At 37.7% G+C, this 27040-nt stretch overlaps 2 protein-coding genes across 28 annotated transcripts in view; one reads left to right on the top strand and one right to left on the bottom strand.

Annotated features, from left to right (window-relative positions):
* Nucleotides 1-1333: 1333 nt before the first annotated feature.
* ORMDL1 (ORMDL sphingolipid biosynthesis regulator 1) lies at nucleotides 1334-15355 on the bottom strand. 8 transcript variants are annotated; one of them, XM_054479389.2, is made up of 5 exons: nucleotides 15225-15342; nucleotides 13986-14091; nucleotides 13394-13574; nucleotides 6532-6683; nucleotides 1334-2928 (listed from the first exon to the last, which is right to left on the bottom strand). In XM_054479389.2, the coding sequence occupies exons 3-5, from the start codon at nucleotides 13565-13567 to the stop codon at nucleotides 2793-2795; spliced, it is 462 nt and encodes a 153-aa protein (XP_054335364.1). In that variant the 5' UTR covers nucleotides 13568-13574; nucleotides 13986-14091; nucleotides 15225-15342; the 3' UTR covers nucleotides 1334-2792. The 8 variants fall into 8 exon arrangements, with proteins under 8 accessions (XP_054335364.1, XP_054335363.1, XP_063503793.1 ...); XM_054479388.2 differs by having other exon boundaries at nucleotides 13986-14370; nucleotides 15225-15331; XM_063647723.1 differs by having other exon boundaries at nucleotides 13986-14370; nucleotides 15179-15301.
* Nucleotides 14700-27040, top strand: part of PMS1 (PMS1 homolog 1, mismatch repair system component) — a 131444-nt gene continuing 119103 nt past the window's right edge. For 7 of the 20 annotated variants that reach the window (XM_063647709.1, XM_063647710.1, XM_054479374.2 and 4 more), the window contains exons 1-3: nucleotides 15407-15543; nucleotides 22777-22928; nucleotides 26766-26948. In XM_063647709.1, coding sequence (XP_063503779.1) covers nucleotides 22797-22928; nucleotides 26766-26948 — 315 coding nt within the window. In that variant the 5' untranslated portion in view covers nucleotides 15407-15543; nucleotides 22777-22796. Of the gene's footprint in view, nucleotides 15187-15378; nucleotides 15565-22776; nucleotides 22929-26765; nucleotides 26949-27040 lie in introns of those variants that run through there. The other 13 variants (XM_063647713.1, XM_063647716.1, XM_054479379.2 and 10 more) reach the window with 9 other exon arrangements.

Raw genomic sequence — 27040 nt, forward strand, 5'->3', positions numbered from 1 at the left:
ACAAAAATAGAATATACTGTCTTATAAGTCCTCTTCTATTAATATTATTATTAAAACAGAACTAAATGGAAGGGTGGTAATTAATGAAGATTCAAGCTAAGGTAGGGGGCCCAGCATGTTGGCTCATGCCTGTAATCCCAGCCTGACTAACATGAGGCTGAGGCGGGCAGATCACTTGAGGTCAGGAGTTTGAGACCAGCCTGACCAACATGGTGAAATCCCATCTCTACTAAAAATACAAAATTAGCTGGGCATGGTGGCGCACGCCCATAATCCCAGCTACTCAGGAGGCTGAGGCAGGAGAATCGCTTGAACATGGGAGGCAGAAGTTGCAGTGAGCCGGGATCACGCCACTGCACTCCAGCCTGGGCGACAAAAAAAACCCGGCTCCAGCCATCTCAAAAAAAAAAAAAAAAAAGTTAAGGCGGGGGTTGAATTACATGGTGTCTAAGGGCTTCTCTAACTTAGCGTCATATAGCTCTATAAGCTAATTCACATAGGTATTAGTGAAGGAGATATTATTATGCCCCTTAGGATCTTTATAATTCAATAGACAATAACACCATAAACCTAGAAAAAGGATGGGGGCAGGTCAAAGGGACACAGCAGTCAGCTTGTAAGAGCTCCTAATGGTCAAAGCTGGAGGACAATTTGAGCAACAAATCATGATAATGGATTATAACTCAAAGAATGAAATATCCATAAGCCCAGAGTATAAGTGATTTAATAAGTAAATGAGGAAGGGACAAATCTTCCTTATAAAAGATTCTAATAAATAATTATAGAATAAGGGAAACAGAAAATCATCACTAGAACTCCACAGTAGTAATTGCTACAAGAAAGATCCACCAATGAATGCTAAAATTTGTGGCATTTCTGAGCTCATGACTCCTTAGAAATTGCCATTATGTCTCCTGACTTGAAGTCAGGAGCATTTATGGCATGGCAATTTATTTTGTTCCAAGTAATAGTCATTTTTAGATTTTGTTTTAAACTGGAATGTAGGCACCAAAGGGAAGGGAGTTGGTTTTTCTTGTCTACAAACTATCCTCAATACCTAACATAATTCCTGTTACAGAGTGGGCCCTTCAAATATCTACTGAGTAAATATTTTTAAAACATTGACGGGAGAAAGCAGTGAAGAAAGCATGTATAAGAGGGAGACTTCTATCTCTGAAGTATGTTAAAAAAATGTAAGCCTTTTGAGAGGAACTTTAAAATAAAGAAAAACGAATGTTTTTTGTTACTTTAATTTTACAAATTCAGCTGCTTAAAAATAAACTTGAAAAATGTCACTTTAATTTTGATGACTAAATTTGGAGGGCTTTTGAAATAATCTTACACCAAGGAAAAATTTTATTAAATTATAGATCACCAGTTATTTTAAAATACACGGGAAAAGACAGACATACAAAGGTAGTATCATACAACTGATTTCTAAACTCAATACTTTTGAGATACAAAACAATGATCATTACCCCCAAAAGCCAGTTTACCGACATGAATTGATGTTTAAGTTGGTCTATAACTCTTTTCATTCAATTCTGTTTATAAATGTTACTGAATTTTTAAATTTTGTCCCATATCTGAACTTTTTTTTTGACATGTTTACTTCTCAAAGTAGTATATAGTTATTTCTTGCAATTAATGTCAGCAACTATAAGAAGCTTTCCTAAGTCACAAGAATTCAATGTGGTTGCTGTTCTGGAGACAGTTACCATTTTGGGCTATATATACTAAAACCCACGTATTCAAAGGCAAAATATTAATGGGCAAAATATGGGGGTTGAGAGCAGGAGGACTACTAAGAAAAGAAAATGTTATCTTTTACTGCAGACCTGCCAAAAAAGACTCCATTACTTACTTTGGTACTATTGCTAGAGACGTTGTTTCTGCCAGACCACAGGTTGGCTATATGGTTGTTCCTTTTATATTTCCTTTTTCAAATGATGACAAACTTTCCCAATTAAATTGTTCAACCAAATAAGCAGACACCTTTAAATTACCATATTTTTTTAGTTGCTTGAAAGAAATAAATTATTTTCTTAATTGGTTTAGCAGCCTTGTGTCTGGAAAAGCAGTAAAACCCGCTTTGTTCCAAAATTAGAACACTGACTCAGAGGCTGCTTGTAAGATTCTTGGCTATCTTTTATCACCAATCAGTTACGAAGGTGAACCTCCATGAACTCTGTAACGTAATAAATGTAAAAATGGCCTCATTGCCCAATACACAATATTGAGCCAGCAAAACCAAAAAAGTACCCTCAAAAGTGGGAACTGGCTTGTATAAAACAAGAGGATATACATCCTCTTACATAAAACAAGAGAAATATGTATGGTAATAAAAATAATCTTTAATAAACTTGTATAGAGAGGATTCCGGTTTACATGTAAGTCTGCTTTAAATAACCATGGCCGAATGATTGGAAATGTTCTTTTCTTAACACAATGCCCATTCATTATAAGTTAAGCTGGTCCTAGTTTCTTACAAGTCTCTTATTTCCTTGAATTTATCTACTACACCCTCACTGTGATGCCCTTTAACTTATAAGCTGGGCCTGCCCAGCCTGCTTATAAAGCCCCCTCTTCAGAAATGTACCAGGTGTATTAAACAGAGGCATCATTTAATGGAAATCTGCACTTCAAAACAGCACTTGAAGGACCAGCCATTGGCCCTCCAATGTAAATACTTCTCATTTCACATTATCACAGAAACAGTGCAGTTTACTAACCACTCCTTCCTTGTAAGAAATTCAGTAGCTGTAAAAATTTTTGTTCAGTTTCAAAACATTTCAATACTTATTAATTCCAAAGATCCGAACACCATGTAGTTGTGGCATTTTGGGAATTAGCACACTCAGGAGAGAAGCTGTGTTTAGGATGAAGTGAGTTGGATCATACTTCGTATAGAAACTTGCCAGAAAATATCTGTAGAGATAAAAATTAAGAATATATATAACATCCAAAAATAAAATTACTTAGAACTTAAACAATTTTAAAGGTAGAAAAAAAGGCCACTAAAGCATAAATACCTAAAAATGAAACTATTTTTGAGCACTAAAACAAGAGGAATCAGTTTGGTCCCAAGTTTATCTCGTTAGGAACTAAAAAATTTGTTTAATGGAGGTCCACATTTTCCATTTCTGTAATTGTATTAAATACATTTAATAGAACACACTGCATCCTTTAAAGCAAGGCTTATCAAACTAGGGTTCATATGCCCTCTGTAATTACAGGTGTAGTTCTGTATTTCCATGTACGTTTCTGAAAAAGATCTGGATTCAAAGCATTCATCTTATTCTCAAAAAGTTTTGTGACTCACAGGTTAAGAACCTCTACTGTAACGCTCCGAAAAATGGGGTTTTAGTGCATTAGTACAATTGCTATCTTTGAAGGAAATAAATATTTGGTTGCCCTTTTGATGTTCTCATTTTCATACTGTAGTTGAGCAGCTCTATAACCAGTTTAACCGGTAACTTGAAAGACACTGTTGTACCATTCCGGCTGCTTTTTAATAATCAAATGCATGTATGTTTTTGGATATCCAACTGAGAATTTGTTTTAACAAGCCCCAAGCCTAAAAAGCACCTTTAAAACCATAAATCACCAAGTCCAGAATGTTTAGTTTTACCTACAGGTATATCAAGGTGCAGACACATCATCTGATTACTAACAGAATAATACAGATAAGATGTAAAGAATAAAACATCATATCTTATTTGTTCATAACTAAGAAGTTAGTTTCTATTTAGGTGTTTGCAGTATGCAAGGAAAGTGTTCTAATAGTCTTTACTGACGTTAGTTTCTCATAAGGGAAAATAAACATCTTGTGTAACATGGTTAGAAGAGAGGAGCTACTTCCAAGTATGACAAAAAACATCACAAGAGAATTTTATACATTTTTAAAACCATCTAGATTGAGAAATTCTACAATCTTCCACCTATTTTGCAAACTACAGTTGGAAAATTCTTTCTCTAGTGTAAACCATATTCCTCAATTCTGAAATTCTTTCTTCCTGCTTTCATATATTTAAAGACTAAATTTATACTTCCTTTACTGAACAAAATAGGACATCACTTGCATTTAGCAAACTCATTTTATTTCCCACCATCATAGGTTTAATCTATAATCTGATAGGTTAGAAATAATAAATCTTATAATGGGTTCTTTTGACTATAACCTAGCATATGTCCCCTTTTTGTCTTTTAATTAAAACTAATTTTGTGTGTAGATTATATGAAAATTACTTGACTCTTTCAAAAACTTAGACAATCCTCTGATGGTATGCAAAACCCAGGTGGGACTCAGTGTGACAACATTTATTTACCAACAGCTATATTGGAAAGAGACCTGTATTACAAGATAGTAGTTTAGGGTTTAACCTGAGCTCTGAACTCCAACTAGGTGCAAGATCTTCAACAAGGTAATGCATTTGAGTCTGTTTCTTTACTTAAAAATCTGGAATATGTAATCCCAGCACTTTGGGAGGCCGAGGCAGGCGGATCACCTGAGGTGAGAAGTTCAAGACCAGCCTGGTAAACATGGTGAAACCCCATCTCTACTAAAAATACAAAAAGTAGCTGGGCATGGTGGTGCACGCCTGTAGTCCCAGCTACTGGGGAGGCTGAGGCAGGAGAATCACTTGAACCTGGGAGGCGGAGGTTGCAGTGAGCCAAGATCATGCCACTGCACTCTGGCCTGGGCAACAGAGCGAGACTCTGTCTCAAAAAAAAAAAAAAAAAAAAAAAATTCTGGAATAACATTCCATGTTACACCTACCTGACAAATAATCAAATAAGAAAATGTGAAAGCACTGAAAAGTCTTAATGCTATATAGATGGCTTTAATGCTATTTCTTCAGTTAAGTAAGCAATTTAATCAGTATATTTGAAATCATACCTGTCGGTCAAAAATATATTTTGAGAAATATGGACACTGTATACAGGTACATCTCAGTTGGCCTTTTGTGTGATAGCTGTGATTAAAACTTCAGAATGTCAGGCATTTTACATGTATTATAATGCAATCCTCAATGTTTTACAGATGAGAAAACTGAGCCTTTGAAGAAAATGGCCAAAAGTCACAGAGCTTCAAAGGGGTTGAGCCAAAATCCAAATTCAGGGCCATCTGAATAACCAATATTTTTGTTAATACATGCATGCATGCATTCATTCACTTATTTATTTAATAAATCGGGTCTTGCTCTGTTGCCCAGACTGGAGTACAGCGGTGTGACTACAGCTCACTGCAGCCTCTAACTCCTAGGCTCAAACCATCTTCCTGCCTCAGCTTCCCATGTAGCTTATATTTATTTTTATTAGACTACACTGACACTTTTCTTTGAGGTTAATATTATATGGGACTAAATCAATTCAAAATTTCCTCAAAGGGCTATAAATTAAGGAAAAAGAACCCCATTATTTTATGATCAGTTTATTCCTTTCACTTGACAAATGCCTTCCCTTACTTAAATATCTAAAACCTAGTCTCTCTTAAGTTCTAGCATAAGGATTTCCAACACCTCCAAGAAGTCTTTTGTGCTATGCCAGGCTGCACTGACTCTATCATGGACATTATTATGTATAGGCTAGATGGTACAGAGTATTAAGATATATGAGCAATACCTCTATTATGTGTAGGCCACTGTACTTACTGTGGGATTCAAAGCAATCCATGCACTTATAAATTCTTTGGAGACAAAATAAAACATATATACATTTTTTTATTTGTCAATTATACCTCGATAAAGCTGGGGAAAAAAGGAGGAGGCATTTCAGGTAGGAGATATGATTTGAACAAAGACAGAAATAGGACTATACATGAAATATTCAAGAAATGCTGCTTAGAAGGCCAGGTAGGAGTTGGGTGGGGATAAAATATTTACATCAAGGGAAAAGGAGGTAAGAACTATTTTCTGGAAGGCCCAGAACATCAGATAGGAGAAAGAAATTAGATACCAGATACAGGTTACATGCTATCCAGGTAGATTATTATCTCATTTATTTCTTACAGCATTAGGATTGAATTAGGTATCACTAGCTAGAATTTTATGTATGAGCAAACCAAGCTGGCTGAGTGATATATACAGTGACCTACTTTTTTCGAAACCATACTCTTTTCCAAGGAGTCTGAATATCTTAATAGGATAGGTGGCCAGTGAAATTCTTCTGATTATCTAAATCATTGCTTAGGAAGATTAATCTGACAGTGCAATATAGAATATGATTATGTATTTTGTGTCCTTATATGAAACCTAAGGACAGGAGCTGGAATACATTTGACCTGTATATCCTAAATGTCTAGGTGCACTGATTAGCATGTAATATTGTCTCTGTGTGTACTGACTGAAGTGAAAATTAGTTTATTATCAACTTGTTAAAAATTTTGTCTATATTTTATATTCTATCCGAGGTGCTACTTATTGATAGAAGTTGTCAACAAAATATTGTTTCTAATTCCAATTCAATCTGATGAAAAGGTATCTTCCTCTTATCCAATCCTCCTCCTACCTAAAAATTTCTGCCACTTACAGAATTATTGGAGAAATTGTGAAAAACTTCCGTGAAGATGTAAACTGTACTCCGTAGTCCAGTTGTTCCCAATGAGTTAGGAGCCTTGCTTTACCCTGGTCAGGAGTTTCGAAAGGTGTTCCTTTCACTGCATGCAAAAATACGTACATCCCCTAGAAAACAAGCAAGGGGTTATAAATGATCAATATTAAATACAAAATTAGTCTTTGTCAGTAGCATTAACGAGGTTCCAAGCTGTTTGTGAGAGTGCGTGATTTAACTGAGTTCGTTTTAAGCTTTCATATAATAGTGAAAGGCTGTAGCCAGTTTCTTTATAATAAAGTAGAACTTTCTGGGGTATATAAATATTATTAAGAGAGAATTGGTAAAAGGTCAACTGAAAGTAACCTGTTTGCATTTCTTTTCGTTAAACTAAAAATAGTTATCAGGGTGGCTTCATATCTTTACATTCAGATTTTCTTACACTTTTCCTATTAGGAAATAGGATTACTTTTTCCCCAATGTACAGGAGGTTTTTCTTCAGGGTATATTAGTAAATTTGATGATACTTAAAAAATGATAAAGACATACAAACTGGTAGAAAACAATAAAATGATTAAAATCTATTGGGAAAAATAATTTTGAGATATTTAATATGACGACTGCCTTTGCCTTAATAGTTCTCTTCCAAAGCAATAAAAATAGTTTGATATAATAGGTATAATGTTCCACTCAATTCCCTTTTTAAATCGCCATTATGCCTCAATAGTGTTTCTTCTGAAGTCAGTTTTTAAAACTCAAAGCAAATAACATTACTAAAAGCCATTCTGTCAGATCATATGTCTAAACATATAATTTTTTTTATTAAGTTAGGGTAGATTTGGTTTCCTTGAGATTATGATACCCATTTAGACTGATAGGCAGTGTTTCATTCAGGATCACTGCTTGAGGCACTTTATGTAAAAGGATAATGCCTCAATATTATCATGACACAAAGTTTTTCCTTCTAGACGCCACAATGTGATGTCATTTTTCCTACCTCTACTTTTAATGATTATATAGAAAAATTAGGGATTTGAAATTTTATATGATACCAAGTTAACCAAGCCCTTCCTTTCAAGGCTTAGTCTACTTCCTAGTTATTCCATTAGGCAATTCAGAAGTCGTTTAGCTACAATAACACGTAAGCTATGGAGGAAAGGACTCATGTTCAATTAGATTTAACCCACCAAACATTTAATAAGTGGCTCATATGTACAAGACATAGGACATATATGCACATATGAAATTGAATGAGATGTACCCAAGCCTTGGAAAAATTCAATCCTCTAAGAGATGATAAGGAAAAAAAAAAGATATGCATAAACAGCTAGAAAGTGGGGCAGAAATTGCTATCAAAGGTACAATCAGAATAGTCAGCAAATGGCAGGGGAGGGAAAGGTTCCTTGTTGCTGTGGCAAAAGTCTTGATGCTACTTCATTAATTACCTCATTCTTAAAGGTTCAGCTCAAATAACAATTCCTTAGAAAAACCTACCTCATTAGTAATAATTTCCTGTTTATGTAGTTGTATACAATTTTATTGAAAATACGATTACAGTACAATGTATCATGTTAGAGTTGTTTGCATGATGTTTGTTTTCCCATTAGCCTGAATACACTCAGAATAAGCACTGGGACACCGCAAGACATTAGACATTGGACACTTCCAACATTAGAAATGTTGGAAGATGACATTACGCCAAGGAGTATTTATTCTGTAAGCTCTACGAAACCATTTTCATCTGGGCTTTAAAGTGAATTATAAAACAGAAAGTATATGTTTTCAAATCATCAGGGGGTACAGGACCCCCAAAAAGTTAAGAACATCTATTCCAGACCACATAGATATTAGAATCTAAGAGAATAATCATCCTCTCATTATTTCCTTCAAACCATATGTACTTAACTAGTGTTTAGAATATCGAAACAGTTTATTTTATACATCTTTTCAGTGAAAAATAATAAAATCTTATCTGGCCATATATCTTCTGCCCCAATATTTTTTAAATTGCTTTTATGTAAAAATGTTTGTGATTATTATTCCTCCATTAAAAGAATTAGAGAACAAAAGTATGTAACTTATGGCTAGTCCTTACTAAATACCTACTGAATCAAAATGAATCATTCATTTTTAAAGCTGGGCCAAGAATCCTGTGAAGCATTAATACCTCTAAGGGTAAGGTAGCACTTAATAAAGCAACCACTGTAGGTTTCTACTGTACGGTTCAGAAAGGCAAATACACTGTATTTTTCTAACCAGGTGTGACAATTAGGTCCATTTTCTAATTTTTAAAGGCATTCAATACGTACTTCAGATTTTTAATTGGTTTAATGTGGCTATCTTCAAAGGAAACTTAAATTTGGAGTCATGTAATTCCAACTCCGATGGCTAATTAAGTTTTTAGTGTGGTGAACTAATAACAAATAAATCAGAAGTTTGCTTTTCTATACAATGTCAATTACCAATCATTTGTCCATGGTCAATCAATTTGAAACACGGTTAGGGGGTGGTGGTGGTACAGGGATGGCATCTAAACCGTGGTGGCTCACGCTCGGCATTTTGGGAGGCCGAGGCGGGCAGATCACCTGAGGTTGGGAGTTCGAGACCAGCCTGACCAACATGGTGAAACCCTGTCTCTACTAAAAATACAAAAATTAGCCAGGCATGGTGGTGCACACCTGTAATCCCAGCTACTCAGGAGGCTGATGCAGGAGAATCGCTTGAACCCAGGAGTGGGAGGTTGCAGTAAGCCAAGATCGTGCCACTGTACTTCAGCCTGGGTGACAGAGTGAGACTCTGTCTCAAAAAAAAAAAAAAGAGTAACTTATTCAGCAAACATTTAAATACGTTCTTAGTGATACAAAAATTAATGCATAAAGAGATAAACTGCTAATTATAAAACAATGACAAACACATGATAAAAGAATGCAGCATGGGAGTTGTGTAGATTCCTGGAGGGACAGTTTTGCTGTAGGAAATCAGGCAGAGCAGGAAGGAGGGAGAGGTATTAAAATAGTAGAGACTGGGCCAGGCATGGTAGCTCACACCTGTAATCCCAGCATTTTGGAAGGCCAAGGCAGGTGGATCACCTGAGGTCAGGAGTTCAAGTCCAGCCCGGCCAACATCTTGAAACCCCATCTGTACTAAAAATACAAAAATTAGCCGGGTGTAGTGGCGCATGCCTGTAGTCGCATCTGTTCAGGATGCTGAGGCAGGAGAATTGCTTGAACCTGGGAGGTGCAGGTTGCAGTGGGCCAAGATTGCACCACTGCACTCCAGCCTGGATGACACAGAGGGACTCCATCTCAAAAAAAATAAAAGTAGACCCTGAGTGCCATGGCTCACTCATGCTTTGGGAGGCTGAGACAGGAGGATCACTTGAGGTCAGGAGTTTGAGACTAGACTGGGTAACACAGCAAGACCCCCATCTCAATTGGTCAATCAGCTGAGCATGGTGGCACACACCTATAGTCCTAGCTACTTGAAGGCTGAGGCAGGAGGATCACTTGAGATCAGGAGTTTGAGGCTGCAGTAAGCTATGATCATGCCACTGCACTCCAGCCTGGGTAACAGAGTGAGACCCTGTCTCTGTAAGAAAAACAAAATGGCTGGGCATGGTGGCTCATGCCTGTAATCCCAGCACTTTTGGAGGCTGGTGCAGAAGGACTGCTTGAGGCCAGGAGTTCAAGACCAGCCTGGGCAACATAGTGAGACCCTATCACTATTAAAATAAAAACAAATTAGCTGGGTATGGCGGCATGTGCCTGCAGTCCTCAAATTTATTGGGAATCTAAGGTGGGAGGAGCTATGATCACGCCAGTCTTTTAAAAACAAAAGAGTACTTGGTCCAGGTGAAAAGAAAATATAGTAGAAAAGCTTAAGCCAAAACAATAAAATGAGAGCAAGATGATTTTCTTTATTGCTAGTGTATAGCCTCTATTTAGAGATGGCTGAGATAAGGTGAAGTCTCCTTGTTTCTGCACTGTTATCAACTGGTCTTATATGTCACACAAGAAACTTGGATTTTAGTATGACTGCAATGGATCATCACTGAATGACTTAGAGTATGACTTGAGCAAACATGCATTTTTAAAACATCACTCTGCCAAGTTGGAATGGAGAAGGGTAGAGAAGCTTCAAGAAGACCATTTGATTTATCCGAGTAATTTACTTGAGGAAAAAATGAGGGTATGGGGATCAAGTTGAGAGTAAAGCAGTAGAAGACAGTGCTCTGAGCAAATGGATACGGAATATAAAGGAAAAGAAGTTATCCTAAGACTTAGGTGACCTTGTATTCTTGTTTGCATAGGATGGTTCTGATTATACCTATTCTCTTGTAGTAGTTATTACCAAAGCTCCATTTTACTCTCTAAACAGCCTGTTTGGACTATACATTACAGGTTGAGTATTCCTTATCCAAAATGCTTTGGAGCAGAAGTGTTTCAGATTTTGGATTGTTTTGGATTTTGGAATATCGGCATGTACATAATGAGATATCTTGGGGACAGGGCCCAAGTCTAAACATGAAATTCATTTATGTTTCATATACATCATACACACACAGCCTAAAGATAATTTTATATGGTATCTTTAATAATTTTGTGCATGAAATAAAGTTTTGACTGCATTTTAATTGCAACCTGTCAGGAGGTCAGGTATGGAATTTTCCGCTTGTGGCACCAGGTTGGTGCTAAAAAAGTTTCGAATTTTAGAACATTTTCTATTTTGGGTTTCCGATTAGGGATGCTCAACCTATATATTAATTGCTTTACCATTAACATTCAGCTGTCTGGCTTGGCCTTTGGATAAGATTAGTAGTGAAGTCAGAGGAGCAGATTGTGGGTGGTAAGGGACTAATCAGGAATAAGATAAGCTCCATTTATACTTGTTTAGTTTAAGGTGCAAGGTAATCTGGTGATATAAATAAATAGGAGCATCCTTATTCTACAGGTAGAAACAGAAAATATGGGTAGATGAAGTAACCTAGGTAGAATACATAGCATAAGAAGAGATGAAGAAAAGAACCTTGGGAATAGGAATATTTAAGAGAGGAAAAGAGAAGGAAGACCCCATAAGAAGAAAGAGAAGGTCAGAAATACATGCCAGTGAAAGCGATCCTATGGAAGCCAAAGGAAGTTTCAACAAAAGGGAGATGATTAGTGTAAAATATTTCAGAGAAGACACTATTTAAAAGAAAACATGGTTTGCCCTTACAAAGTCTATCACATAAAATGGACTAAATGGACACATATTTATCATGTCTACCAGCACATCATTCTTGTCCTCCTCCAGTCAACTTCAAATATACTCCAGAAGATAAAAAATAAATATTATTGTTATTATTTGAGGCAGGGTCTCACTGTCACCCAGGCTGGAGTGCAGTGGCACGATCTTGTCTCACTGCAACCTCTACCTCCCAGGCTCAAGCGATTCTCCCACCTCAGCCTCCCGAATAGCTGGGACTACAGATGTGCTGCCACCATGCCAGGCTAAGGTTTTGTATTTTTTGTAGAGACAGAATTTCAGGTTTCACCATGTTGCCCAGGCTGGTCTTGAAATCCTGAGCTCAAGTGATCTGTCCACCTCAGCCTCCCAAAGCGCTGGGATTACAGGCATGAGCCACCGCGCCTGGCCAAAATAAATATTAATTTTTAAAATCAATTTCTTCTGTTTTCCTGTCTTAATGCTTTAAGTTCATTTTAAAAAATATCTTTCAACAAATGTACTGCTAAACTGGATTCAATTAAAATCCTCAACTAACTGTATTTCCTCCTTTTCACGTTACTTTAATGGGTTATTAAAGACAAGAAAAGTCACTGTCAGGATTTTTTGTTTTTGTAAAAGGCAATTTCCAGGGCTGCATAATATGGTCAGTACAGTCAGTCAAAACTTTGATACTCTGTAGAGCTAATACAAGAGAGTGGTATTCAACAAGCAGCAGCTAAGGCACCATAAGATCCTGAATCACATAAGATATGATTAAGTTCAAAACTTAAATACTGAAACAGTAAAGTATACTTATACTATTTAGATAGATAAGTTAACAAGGATTGAAACTAAAATGATCTATTTTCTAGATTCTATACAATGAGAAAAAAAAAGTCTTACTTAGAAAAAGGCCCAATGTTGAAATAAAGTGTGAAAGAAAAAAGAAAATTCTATCCCAGATTAGAATTCTTCAAAATTAAGTCTTATATACTAAAAACCACTAAACTATACACTTTAAATGGGTGGATTTTATTGCATGTGAATTATATCTCAAAAAAGCTGTTTTTTAAGTTGTATACAACACAAAACCTTAAGCTTCTTTAAAAACTATGTTTAAACACACATGTCATAAAGTTTACCATCTTAGACATTTTTTTTTTTTTGAGACGAAATCTCACTCTGTCACTCAGGCTGGAGTACAGTGGAATGATCTCGGCTCATTGCAACCTCTGCCTCCCAGGTTCAAGCGATTCTCCTGCCTCAGCCTCCTGAGTAGCTAGGACTACAGGCATGCGCCACCATGTCCGGCTAATTTTTGTAATTTTTGTATTTTTAGTAGAGATGAGGTTTCACCACGTTGGCCAGGCTGGTCTTGAACTCCTGACCTTGTGATCTGCCTGCCTTAGCCTCCCAAAGTGCTGGGACTTTAAGTGTACAATTGAGTGGTATTAAAAACATTCATATTGTTGTGCAATCATCACCATTACCATCCACATCCAGAACTCTTTTCATCTTACAAAACCAAAAACTCTGTACCCATTAAGCAATAACTTTCCATTCCTTCCTCCCCTTAATTTCCGGCAACCACTAAACCTAAAACTTTTAAGTGTTTAGTATAATGTGAAATTCTTACCAGATTATGTATAATATTTGTTAAAGTCCAAGCAACAGGTACACTGAAGAAGGGAATGCTGAGTAAGACAATATGAAGCAAGCCAACTCCCAATGCATATGTCAGCCACATACCCCGGCTGTTCATGACACGGGTATTTGGATTCACTTCACTATGGGCAACTCCAACATTCATGTTTGCTCTGTAGGAAGTAATGAAATGAATCAACACTGATACAACTGGCAACCTAACACCCCCAGTTCTGACATGACAAGGTACATGTTTTACAAGGATTATTTTTTCCTAGTTATTTTGAAGTAGCACACAAACACCATCCAAAATATGCTACTTGTAGATGCTGATGACAGCAGTAAAGAATCTTCAACATTTGACTTTATGGTAAGACAAGACTTGTTATTATGGTTCTATTTGAAAAAATACTTAAAATGCCTTTCCTAAAGTTTGTTTTCTAGCATGTTGTTTTACTGAAAAGGAAAATTCAAACTGAAAGAGAAAACCTACATTTTCTTATATCATGAGAGCAAAGTGAAAAGCCAAAAGCTAAATTTACCAACATAATACATTTATATTAAAAAGAAAAAGCAGAACTCACCGAGCCAGTGTGTCAAGTAGTCAGACTCTTATATCTGACTTAATGTATCCATAAAGAATGGTCAAAGTTCAGATCACTTCTTTCTGATCAATGTGGAAGGTACATGCTGTTGACATAATGTGGTGTAAAATTTACATGGTCAAGGGATAATGTTTGTTTCTCAATTTTGTGATACAACTAGGTGAAAATAAGGAGTCTTCTGAATATTTCTCTAGTCAAATCAAAAACTTCAGTTTTCTTTCTTCTTTTTAAAAAAGGTTTTCCCTTCTCCTTTCCATTGAAGATGGACTCCAAAGGAAGAATTGGTAATAGTTCTCAGTTCTTTTAATGATGGTGTTTACTTGAGTCTAAGAATTCCTTAAAATAAAACTGTCCTGAAGAACACCTATCATCCGACGGAGGGGGAAAACGAGGCTAGATTATATTTGTAACAGCTGTGATTTTAAAATACACAAACGCTTGTATTACGGAGTTAGCATACAGAGAGGAATTTCTCATAACCCCTTTCAGCAAGTGTTTCCGGAGTATAATGCTCCCTCTAGAGACCCATAGAACAGGCATCAAGGGTTAAGGGGACGAAAAGTTAGTTACACTAAGACCGCTAAAGTCTCCAATTTATATGTGTAAATCTTTCGTCTAAACACCCATGATTTATCATAACTATTATGTCATACTTAGAACATGCCAACACTCAAGATAGTTTTCCCACGTTCCACAGGATGGAGGCCTGAAATTTACATCTCAGCTGGAAGGCAAAGCTGGTGCGGTACTCATTCTATTCCAACCAGAAAACCTTTCCCCAGCAGGTTTGCCGCGCTGCCCACGACTGGCAAACAATGACCTTACAGACCGTGAAGAGGCTGTTGGCTCTGCCCTCGCCGGTGCCTCCGAAGACGGCGACCCGCAGCGGCCCCTCAGGGTAGTCCCCCTGCTAGACCAACAGCCCGAGCGCTCTGGGCCAGAGAAAACTCAGCAGAGGCCGCCGCTGCTACCACTTCAGCGCTTCCCCCAACCCGCCCCTTCCTTCTCGCGGCCGCACGTCACGTCAGGACCCTGGCAAGACAGCGAGGATTTGCGTACGGGGCGAGCCTCTGAGGCCACTTGACTCTTACGGCCACGCAGGGCGCCGCAGATGCAGCCGGAGCCCACTTTTCCCTCTCAGGACGACCCTTAGGCCGCCAGCAGTTCCCTACCGAAGAAGGTGACTGTACAGCGTCCAACGCGTTCGTGCCCACTTACCCGCCGCCCCACTCCGGGCCGCCGGCTCGCAGCAGGACCAGCCCGGCTGCTACAGCCGCGGATACACGCCCTCAGGCCCGGCGCTGCGCAGCTTGCGGAAGCTTTCACGGACAGACTCGCTGCCAGCGGATTGGCTGCGAGCAGCGCCAATCTCACGTTCCCCTCGGGCGAGGCGGGACTCAGTGCCGCGCTCCCTGCATCCGCTCTGCTGCGCGCGCGCGTGGTGGGTGCGAGTATGGGGTCGGGCCTGCTCACCGGGTGAGACGCTGGCTGCTTGTCGCTAGTGGATGGTAATTGCTTGCCTCGCGCTAGAAGGAAGGTAGTGTGGTGTGACTAACGGGTATTTATTATATCCTCGATGGCTCGAGGGCCACCTTCCCTCTACCCGTCCTGGTCCGGGCGCGAACGCTATAGGGCAGCTAAGGGCGCTCCCCGCGGGGCGGGAAGCAAAGCCGGGCTTGCGGGCGCGCACACGTGGAACGCGTTCTCTGAGCGGGTCTGGGCTACGGGGTGTTGTGGCTTGGTCTTTGTTGCGGCCCATTCCCCAGACCCTTCTGGGTGGAGGACTTAAAGTTTGTTTTCCAGGCAGCAGATTTAACCCATGGCAACTGTAACTCATCTTGTGTGGGTGGCGGTTTATAGTATTGTATCCTGTGGCATCATACAAGGGGTGCAAGTTAAACTCTTTAAAGTTAATCACGATTTTTGCTCGTGGCCTTCTGGGTTTATCCGTACGCCGAAGAAGACAGGCACCTATATTACATGCTAAGGAAATGTGAATACCAAAAATTGATCCTGAGGAAAGTCTTGATTAGGTTTTTTGGAATCGCCTTTGAAATGTAATTTCCCTCGCCTTGGCAGTGCAGAAAGTTTGTGATTTTTATTGCCGAAATAGCTTTCAACATTTTGAAATTGACTTAAGAGAATGTTGGCTGTGTATGTCTATGTATCTTGCATTTCTGTTGGCTTTGTGAACCTAATTGTTTTGGATTTAGTCTGATCTTTAAATAAATGATTTCTTTGTGTTCTCTTTAATGGAAGTCTGTGAGTTCTCTGATCTTTACTGCTTTTTTAGGCACACCTGTTGTCCTTAACTGACTTTCCGGGTCATCAGCACTCCTTCAGAAGTGTTCCTTTTCCCTCCCAGCAAATATGGAAGACTGACTATCTTGATATTCCCAGACATTCTTTGCTGTGATTTGTAAGCCCGATTAAACCCTTCCACTTTTTCAAAAGCATTCATTTGGTACACATATGGTATAGAGTGCTATATTCCAGGGGCTATGCTAGGGATCTGTGATTGATATAAAACCCGTGTCCTCAAAGAACTCTGAGTCAGGAGGAACAGACAGAAACACATATTAATAGAGTAACTTGTGATGAGGTTAATTAGAAATGAGGTAAAGGGGGACTGCAGAGGAAGGAATACCTAATCTGTTGGCAGGTGAAGGAAAGGAGGCTGCAGCGGGGAAGAAAGGCTTTCTTGAAGAGTTGATACTGAACTAAATCTGGAAGGATGATTAGAAGTCAGCTGAGAGAGAACCATGTGAGCTGAGGAAGGAGTGAGTGTCACCATGTTAAGAGAGACGAGTTGGCTGGGCACGGTGGCTCACACCTGTAATCCCAGCACTTTGGGAGGCCAAGGCGGGCGGATCACCTGAGGTCAGGAGTTCGAGACCAGCCTGGCCAACATGTTGAAACCCTGTCTCTACTAAAAATACGAAAATTAGCCGGGCGTGGTGGTGCGCTCCTGTAATCCCAGCTACTTGCAGGGCTGGGACAGGAGAATTGCTTGAACCTGGGAGGCAGAGGTTGCAGTGAGCCAAAATCGCTGCACTCTGGCCTAGCAACAAAGTAAGACTCTGTCACACAAAAAAAATAAAAAAAGACAAGCTGTGCAGTATGATCGCCCTAGAGCACATTTGGGCAATGATGGGATGACTGGGAGAGTAGGCAAAAATCCAATTGTTAAGAACTTTGTACTTAACCTGGTTGGCAGTTGGAAACCTTTATAAAAATTTTAAGTGGGGCAGCAACATGATGAAATTTAAATACAGAAAGAACCCTATAGGTGGTTGAGATTCGAGTCAAAATATCAATTAGGTGGTTATTGCAGTAGTTCAGGAGAGAAGGGTTGAGAGGCTGAATGGAGGCAGTACAAAGAGGAGAGGACTAGTTTGGGAAACATTTAGATAGTAGGAGAGAGATGACTGGGTGGCAGGATGTAGAGAGCGAGTAGAATTTCTAGGATGACTTCAAGGTTTCTAATTTTGCTTTATGTGCCTGGATGGAAGGTGTTTGAGATCATGGCCTTTGGAGTCAAACATGCCAAGGTGTGCATCTGCCACTTAATAGTTTTGTGATCTTGAGCAAGTTACCATGCCTTTAAATCCTATTTGGTGATAAAGGATGATAGTATACGTAGAGTTGTGAGGATTAAATAGGATAATATATATAAAATTCTCATGATGGCTATTACTTTTATTATTAAACAAGAAATATAGGAAGAACAGTTGATTAGAGGCCGGTCGTGGTGGCTCATGCCTGTAATCCCAGCACTTTGGGAGGCCGAGGCGGGCGGATCACCTGAGGTCAGGAGTTTGAGACCAGCCTGGCCAACATGGTGAAACCTTGACTCTACTGAAAATACAAAAAATTAGCCAGGTGTGGTGGCGGGCACCTGTAATCCCAGCTACTCGGGAGGCTGAGGCAGGAGAATCGCTTGAACCCGGGAGGTGGAGGCTGCAGTGAGCTGAGATTGCGCCATTGCATTTCAGCCTGGGCAACAAGAGCGAAACCTGAAACTCTGTCTCAAAAAAAAAAAAGAAAGTTAGAGAAAGATTCTCTAATCAGTTTGGGACATGCTATGTTTAGGTTGCCTTCAGGTCATCTAAATGATGATATTTAGAAGGTAGATGGAAGTAAGGCCCTAAAGTCCAGAAAAAAAGTGTGAGATACAGGTGAGCTGGGGATGGTGTGGAAGCCAGTTGAAATTATGTATATAAAGGGAAGGAGGATACTTTTTCTAATGTTTGCATTAGCATAAGAAAGATGCTGATAAATTATATTTAGTGGTCCTTCATTAATATTCATGAAGTGAAGGGCTTGCCATGAGTGAAGCATTTGATTGTTCTGCCTGGCATCCAGAGATACATAATACATAATGTCCTACATTCAAAAGTTGTACAGCAGGAAAAAAAAAAGTTTTACAGTTCAGGACAAAGATGTAGTAGGTTTAATTATACGATTTAATTAATTTAATCTTTACAGTTATTTTACATTGATTATAGGACAAAATGATATTTGATATTTTGAATATATTAGTTTATCCAAATACGTAATTAAAATTAACTTCACTTTTTTTTTTTTTAACCTTTTTTAATGTGAGTACTAGAAAATTTTAAATGATATATATGGCTTACATTATAGTTCTATTGAACAGTGCTGGATAGAGTACTGGTTAAAATGGCAGGCTCTGAAATCACGCTACTTTGGTTTTATCCTAGCTCTTACTAACAGCTACATAATACTGAGGAAATTAAACTTTCTAAAACTCAATCAGCTAATCTATAAAATGGAGATAATACAGATATCATATGCTTATGAATTTGGTAGAGACACAGATATTCAGACTGTAGCAATATTAGGAGAGAAGAAAGATGACATGACATGGAAGAAGAGTATGAAAAGAGATGCAGACATCTTAAGACCAGAAGACACAATGGGATGGGGTAGATAAAGTGTGATGGAATTCATGCTATGAATTGCCATGATCTTAGTAAACTAGAAGAATGAGGAATGTTGGGATGCAATTATAGAGATTTAAAAAAAAGATTTTGGATTTGGCATTGTAGGAGATGAGGTATTATAGGAAACGAGACAAAGATGATGAGATTAAGACTGCTCAGAAGGAGTCAGTCTAGGTTTATACCCCAAAGTTTTGTTGATCAGTGTTTTTCTTAGATCCTTGGGATTTCCTAGCTGAGGTGGAAGACTTCTTGAACCCAAGCCTAATGTGTGAGCCCCTTTGGGGTAGGGGTTAGAAGTGGGGGGATTGTTCATTTGGGGGTTTAGAGGAGCTCAGTTTAGTCCCAGTACCCTGGGATGTTTTTAGCATTTATATGCCAAACACTGTAATACATTATTTATATATACTACTTTATTTACTTCTCACCACAATCATATGATATCATTATTAGATCCATTTTATAGATTAGGTGATTGCATTTTAGAGAGTTTAATTTCCTCAGTGTTACATATCTGTTAGTGTAAGAGCTAGGATAAAACCAAAGTAGTGTGATTTCAGAGCCTGCCATTTTAACCACTGCTCTATCCAGCACTGTTCAATGGAACTATAAGCCACATATATCATTTTAAATTTTCTAGTAGTCACATTAAACAGATTTTTTAAAAGGTTAGTTTTAGTAATATATTTTATGTAATCTAGTGTATCCAAGTAGGATAAAATCATCCTATAATCAATGTAAAAAATTGATATGATTTTTATTAATGCTGAGTTGGAAATTGAGTGTGTATTAACACATCTCAATTTGGACTACTCACGTTTCTAGTGCTCTAGTGTTCAGTAAGCTACATATGAACTAATGGCTACCATATTGGACAGTGCAGATCTGTCTCTTAGATTGAGGTAATTCTGAAGCTTTGGAAGAGTGCAGAGGTGCCTTTTGCTTGTGACAGCACTAATTTGTGTGAATGTTATGATGATGGAGTAGCCTGTAGTCCACTGTTGTCCTGCTTGACTGGGACAGGAAAGCCTCCCAGCTGTTGAGAACAACAAAAACAACTATTGAGAGGTAGTTATTCACAGCTGCTCTCCTGAGAACTGGGTACCCCAAAACTGAATCAAATATATAGATTAATTAGAGGGTAATTAATATTTAAAAAGAATTCCCAGCATTCCTTTACATAATGATCTCTCATAATACTCTACATTTTATAAGGCCTTATCATTTGTAGAACAACACTTTATATATACTTCCTTATTTGATTCCTCACAGTAAACCAGTGAGGTATTAGCTCCATCTTTATAGATGATGAATTGATTTATGGAGGGATTTGAGTGATTTGCTCCATTTTTATAGATGACAAATTGATTTATGGAGGGATTTCAGTGATTTGCTGAGTTTATGTGTAATAAAGGTGAACCCCCAATACCTATTTTATAGGCTCTGGTCTGTTATATTTTTTTCATTGTGCCAATCACCTTTGCCTTGTATATAGCAAAATATACCGTATTTATGAACTGTGATCAGTTAACACTCTCGGAACCCAATATGTTGGCCTCTTCCCAGAAGTGCATTCCTTAAACTCCTGTGTAATTGTTATAGTGCCTATACTCCATTTCCAACTCAATTACTGAGTCTTTCTTTATATGTCTTTGTTTTATGCTGCCTGAGAAATAATCCTAAACTGATGACTTTTTGTTGTGTTTGTTTTTGGTGTTGCTATTTTATTTGCACCTAGATTGCATAGGATTAAATCATCATAGGAGCATGTAACTAGTCATGGGAAATAAAGTACCTTGAGTCCACTCCCAGCCCCCATTTTTTTTGTCCAATAAAATCTTGATTCTGCAGAGGAATTGCATGTTGTCAAGCTTGTGCTTATTTTCCTGTAATTTTTTCTGAAATTAGGCAATAAGATGCAAAAAGCACCCCCCTCCCTGCATGCTTTACAGATGGAATTTCCATAGAACGTTTTTGGATTTTTCATTTGTTTGAACAAAGGATTTCCAGTTACCAACAGAGATTTTGGATTTGCAGGTTGGATCTATAAAGGACCTCAAATGCCAACTTAGAGATTTGAGCTTTATATTATTGGCTTTGAGGAGCCACATGATTAAAATAATGTTGTAGGCAGAATAATATAGAGCATAGTTATCTGACATGTCTGGTATGAGACTAGTTCAGATTAACAGTAATCCTAACTCTAAAGGAGCTCAGTGATTGAAAAAGGCATTATAACTCATCAGAATGCATGGATGACTAATGATGTTTAAATGAGACTGTTGGTAAGGCACATAACTGATTGTCATTATCCACTTCCCAAAGTTATATTATCACTTGGTCATTCTCAGCCAACATTACAATCATTATAGCACAATTGTTCTTATCATTATTCAGTTATTACCATAGCATTTGTTTTTAAGAAATCTTTTTAGAACATGCATGTCTTGATTCCAGTATCTGTGAGCTTTCAGTGATCTACTGTAATGAGTTTGGACTAAGATGTAGTTGGCACAGACATTTAAGGAAATAGATTTGAAAAAATCTCAAGTGAAAAGTACCTGGGCCCAGTTACTTACTCAGCTTTCAGCCTCTTAAATGTCCATAATAAGTATAATGTTTTATACATAGTACCTACTTTCTATGGTTTAGCGGTTTAAATGCAATCCCATATGTAAAGTGTTCAGCATACTATATATTTAATGTAGTAGTTGCTGTTCTTATTGTAATCATCATTTTAATAAACGGCAGTATAGACTGGGTGACCAAAGGTGAAGAGTCATTGAGGCTAATTAGGAAATTATATTGGGAACTAAACGTGAGAAATACTAAGAAAAGAATTGATAGGATTTAGGAGTTGATTAGATTTGAGTCAGGGTGAATGGATTATTCCTGTAGGAAAGTTGTGGGTTTAGGGTAGGGATTGGTTAATTATACCTGGAGTTTGAGCTAGTGATTATTTCAGCAGGCAGTTGGAAATACAGAGTTCAAGTTTGCAAGAAAAGTCAGAATATAATTAGTCACACAAAATCCTGGAAGAAATTAGAAAAAAAGCAATTTCTTCCTCTAATGTTATTGTGGACTTTTTTTTTTTAGGTGCTTGTGGTAGAATATTGCGGACTTTTTGAACCCATTTTTGGTTATTTTTATTCATAGGCATTTATATGTATTCATATATTAGGTATCAATAGAGGAATTGTTGAAGGACTTGCCTTACTTCTGCCTCTTAATAACTGGATGACCTTGGACAAGTTTTCTAATTTCTTTATGCCTCAGTAGTTTTATAAAATTGAGGTGATAATGACACCTGTTTTCATAGGGTAATAAGAAGAAATAGAAGACTTATGGCTGGGCGTGGTGGCTCACGCCTGTAATCTCAGTACCTTGGGAGGCCAAGGCAGGCGGATCACTTGGGGTCGGGAGTTTGAGACCAGCCTGACCAACATGGCAAAACCCCATTTCTACTAAAAATGTAAAAATTAGCCAGGTGTCCTGGCGGGCGCCTGTAATCCCAGCTACTCTGGAGGCTGGGTCAGGGGTGCCTGAACCTGGGAGGCAGAGGTTGCAGTGAGTCGAGATCAAGCCACTGCACTCCAGCCTGGGTGACAGCAAGATTTCATCTCAGAAAAAAAAAAAAAAAAAAAAACAGAAATAGAAGACTTAATATTGTATGTGCTAACAGTTGAGCATAGCATACAGTAAGTCTCAATGAAGATGATCTGTTATCATCTGTCATTATTATTGCCGTTTGTCCTGTTGGTCAGGAATGTTTAACAATTCTTACAAGTTGCATTTTTATCTTCTAGCTGCTCTGTTAAAAGCGAAAATGAAACAATTGCCTGCGGCAACAGTTCGACTCCTTTCAAGTTCTCAGATCATCACTTCGGTGGTCAGTGTTGTAAAAGAGCTTATTGAAAACTCCTTGGATGCTGGTGCCACAAGCATAGATGTTAAACTGGTGAGTGTCCTTGAGAACCCAAATACCTTTAAGACAAAGAATAGGGGCTGGACACATGTTTTCTCCTTAAACTGTGACCTTTATTTTATTTCTTTACACCAATAAATTATTCTTAGGACATTGGACCCTTTGTCTTAAGAGTAAATCCTTAAAAATAAATTTTGATTTAAATTAACATTATAGTAACACTAAAGGAAATATAAAAGAAAACATGTTCTTTAGGTCTCCATCACCTGAGACGTCTAATGTTTGTATTTTCTACAAATATTGGTTATTCATATTTCCTTGTTTTAGATATTTACTTTTGCATTTTATTTTTTCCATCTAATCTAATTTCAAACCGTTTCCCTTGTTACTTTTTTCACATTTTAAAATTTAAGTGCTGTATATTAAATCATTTGAGTAAATATGGCCTATGTCACTCATTATGATTTGTTGCAATTAGTTTCCATGACTAGTTCCCCTGTTCTAAATTGCTAACACATAGAGATATGGTCTTTTTTATTCATTTTTGTGTCCTCTTTACCTGGCTAGTACCTAGTACGTACTAGGAAGGTAAATAAATCTGATTGAATGTAAGAATACATTTTTTTAAATCTCTTAATTATCAGATGTTTATGCTATTTCTAGTGTTATAGAACTAGAAACAATGCTGATAGAAATATATTTGTAGGAAAGGGACCTAACTTTTTCTTATCTACCAGATAAGATTCTATGAGGTAGACATGTGTATGTGTATATATATATATATATTTTATATGGACACAAATATATATATATCTATATGTAAAATAAAATCCCTTCTTATAAATCACTTGTCATAAAACACTGTGACTTAACTACTACTATACCCATTTTATTTGTTATTTATTTATTTATTTTTTGTTTTTTTGAGGCGAAGTCTCGCTTTTTCGCCCAGGCTGGAGTGCAATGGCGTGATCTCGGCTTACTGTACTCTCCCTCCCCAGTTCATGCAATTCTCCTGCCCCAGCCTCCTGAGTAGCTGGGATTACAGGCACCTGCTACCACACCTGGCAAATTTTTGTATTTTTAGTAGAGGTGAGGTTTTGCCGTGTCGGCCAGTCTGGTCTTGAACTCCTGACCTCAGGTGATCCGCCCACCTCGGCCTCCCAAAGTGTTGGGATTATAGGTGTGAGCCACTCGTGCCTGGCCGTACTATACCCATTTTACAGATAATGTTCTGAGAAGTTTCCCAAAGTCTCATAATTAGTAAGTAGTGGAGCTAAGACTAGAATCCAGGTCTTTCTCACTCTTAAAACCCATTCTTGATCTTCTCTCTGTGCCAGTGGTTCTCATGATGTTTGAGTGCATCAGAATAACTTAGGATGTTTGTTAAAACCGTTACTGGGTCTTACTCATACAACTTCATAGTCTAGATGGGGCCTGAGAATTTGCATTTCTGGTAAATTTCTAATTGATGCTGATGCTGGTGGGTTATGGAACACACTTTGAGAACCATTCTTCTATATCAAACCTCTGCTCTGTTTTGAATACACTCTAAGCTTTATAAATGAGAAAACAAATATATTAAATTAAACCCAAAGAAAGACAATTTGTTTTTCTTAGGCATTTCATATAGTCAGTTCAGTCTGATTAGAGTATAATTGATAATGATTAAACAGGATTAGATAGTTATATCTGACAGACTTCACTTAAGAATCTTTGGCAGGCAAACATCTTTTTCTTAAACATTTCTGGAAGAAAAACTGGTTTTTAAAACAGTGTTACAAAGCCAACAGAAGTCCTGTATAAACTAAGTTAAATATTTTAATCTGGCTGTAAATTTTAGTCTCTTGACATTTACCATTATTTGCTTTGTAGAATTTTAAGATATACACCTTAAATGTGTGGCTCTACTTAATAAGACCTGTTTCATTATGGTTTTATGCTATAATAGCTATCCTGACTAGATATGTTTTCATAATTAATTAAACGTGATGGTACTATTTTAAACATTTAAACAAATCTTTGTGTTCTTATTACGGGGTTTCGAGACCATGTTGCCCAGGCTGGTCTCGAACTGCTGACCTCAAGTGATCCACCCATCTCAGCCTCCTAAATTGCTGGGAGTACAGGCGTGAGCCACCATACTTGGCCTGATTTTTCTTTAAAATGAGCAAGACAGACGGTTCCCAGAATGTAAACTTAACTTTATTGGTTTATTTATTTATTTTGAGACAGTCTCATTCTGTTGCCCAGGCTGAAGTGCAGTGGTGCGATCTCGGCTCACTGCAACCTCTGTCTCCCGGTCTCAAGCGATTCTCCTGCCTCAACCTCCCAAGTAGCTGGGATTACAGGTGTGTGCCACCATGCCCAGCTAATTTTTTGTATTTTTAGTAGAGACCGAGGTTTCACCATGTTGACCAGGCTGGTCTCAAACTCCTGACCTCTGATGATCTGCCTGCCTTGGCCTCCCAAAGTGCTGCAGTTACTTGCATGAGCCACTGTGCCCAGCCAAACTGAATTTTAGATTGAGAGGTGTGAGGAAGAAAATCTTAGGCATCTGTCTCCAATGTTTTGTATATCTAATTTATCTAAAAATTGCTGACATATACAGTATTATATCATTTTAGGTTATTAAAGAGACGTGATTTTATTTTAAATGCCAGAGTCAGCATAATTATAGAAAGATTTTTTTTCCCCCTTTGTAACTTGCATCTGTGGTCATACACATAAGACTTTGTGGAGTAAAGTCAGACTTATTTATTATGGAAGTTGGCTACCAAATTTAGAATATGGTGTTCATAGAAAGTGTGATCACTATGAGAATTTAAATTTTGTTTTTGTTATATATGCATATTTTTAGTATAAGAATATAAAACTAAGCTATGAATTGAGATTTTGAAAAAATTTTCATCTGATATGATGGCTCACACCTGTAATTCCAGCACTTTGGGAAGCTGAGGCAGGAGGATCGCTTGGAGCCAGGAGTTTGATACCAGCCTGGACAACAAAGTGAGACCCCACCTGTACAAAAAATAAAAATAAAAATAGTTAGGCACTGTGGCGTGCACTTATAGTCCCAGCACCTCAAGAGGCTGAGGTAGGAGGATCACAAGCCCAGGCATTCAAGGCTACAGTGAGCTATGATCATGCCACTGTATTGTATGTAGCCTGAGTGACAGAGTATCTAAAAAAAAAGTCTTGATTTTTTTCAAATTAAAAACTCACTGTTGTTGCTAAATTAGATGTGTTTTCTCAGCAGTTTCCTGTTAGATGGCTGTTTGCAGAAAAAGATTTAGAAAGTTATAATGTAGTAAACATAGATTTTTATGTCTACAGTAAGGGAGAAAGTATTAAATATCAGGTTGATTCCTACCATAGAAAAGTAAAATAAGGAAACAAAAAACAAAATAAATAAATAACAATCAGGTTGAATAATGATACTTGCTAGGTTCTTCCTCACTAGAACATGTGTTACTTTGTCGCTGATGGAGTTCTGTTCTGTTTTGTTTTGTTTGAGGGCCATACATACCAAAGGTGTATGTAATTCAGAAGAATTTTTTTAGTCAAATTTAAACATAAATTATTGTTTATTGTAAATACCCATGATAATGAAACAGTGAAAAGAAACCTTAAAGATCAGCCTAACCTCCTTATTCAACAGTAGAATCTGTGTCCAGAGAAAACAAGGGAGTTGCCCATTGCACCATAACTAGAAATTAGTAGAGCTGAAGAATTTCAACTCTTATATCCATAATGCTATGCTTCCATAAAAGTAAATAAATGTCAAAATTCTTTCACTTGTGTTTCTTTCTAAGTGTGATAACAGTTTAATATTTTTACATATTAAAAGTGTTTTTTGACATTTTATAGGAGAACTATGGATTTGATAAAATTGAGGTGCGAGATAACGGGGAGGGTATCAAGGCTGTTGATACACCTGTAATGGCAATGAAGTACTACACCTCAAAAATAAATAGTCATGAAGATCTTGAAAATTTGACAACTTACGGTTTTCGTGGAGAAGCCTTGGGGTCAATTTGTTGTGTAGCTGAGGTAAGGTAATTATGTTGGTTATTTTAGTGATTTCATATTCACTGAATATTACAGTTAAAACTAACCCAGTATTTGGTGAAGTATGGTTTTAA

The sequence above is a fragment of the Pongo pygmaeus genome, chromosome 11, assembly GCF_028885625.2.
Source record: "Pongo pygmaeus isolate AG05252 chromosome 11, NHGRI_mPonPyg2-v2.0_pri, whole genome shotgun sequence".
NCBI lineage: Eukaryota > Metazoa > Chordata > Mammalia > Primates > Hominidae > Pongo > Pongo pygmaeus.

Bases quoted from the DNA above. Each gene is read 5' to 3' on its own strand.
- ORMDL1 (XM_054479395.2), bottom strand. From the start codon at position 13,567: ATGAATGTTGGAGTTGCCCATAGTGAAGTGAATCCAAATACCCGTGTC. The intron at 6,684-13,393 runs GTAAGAATTTCA...CTTGTTTTCTAG, and splicing joins CAAATATTATACATAATCTG to GGGATGTACGTATTTTTGCA. The intron at 2,929-6,531 runs GTAAGTGGCAGA...TTATCTCTACAG, and splicing joins ACAATTTCTCCAATAATTCT to ATATTTTCTGGCAAGTTTCT.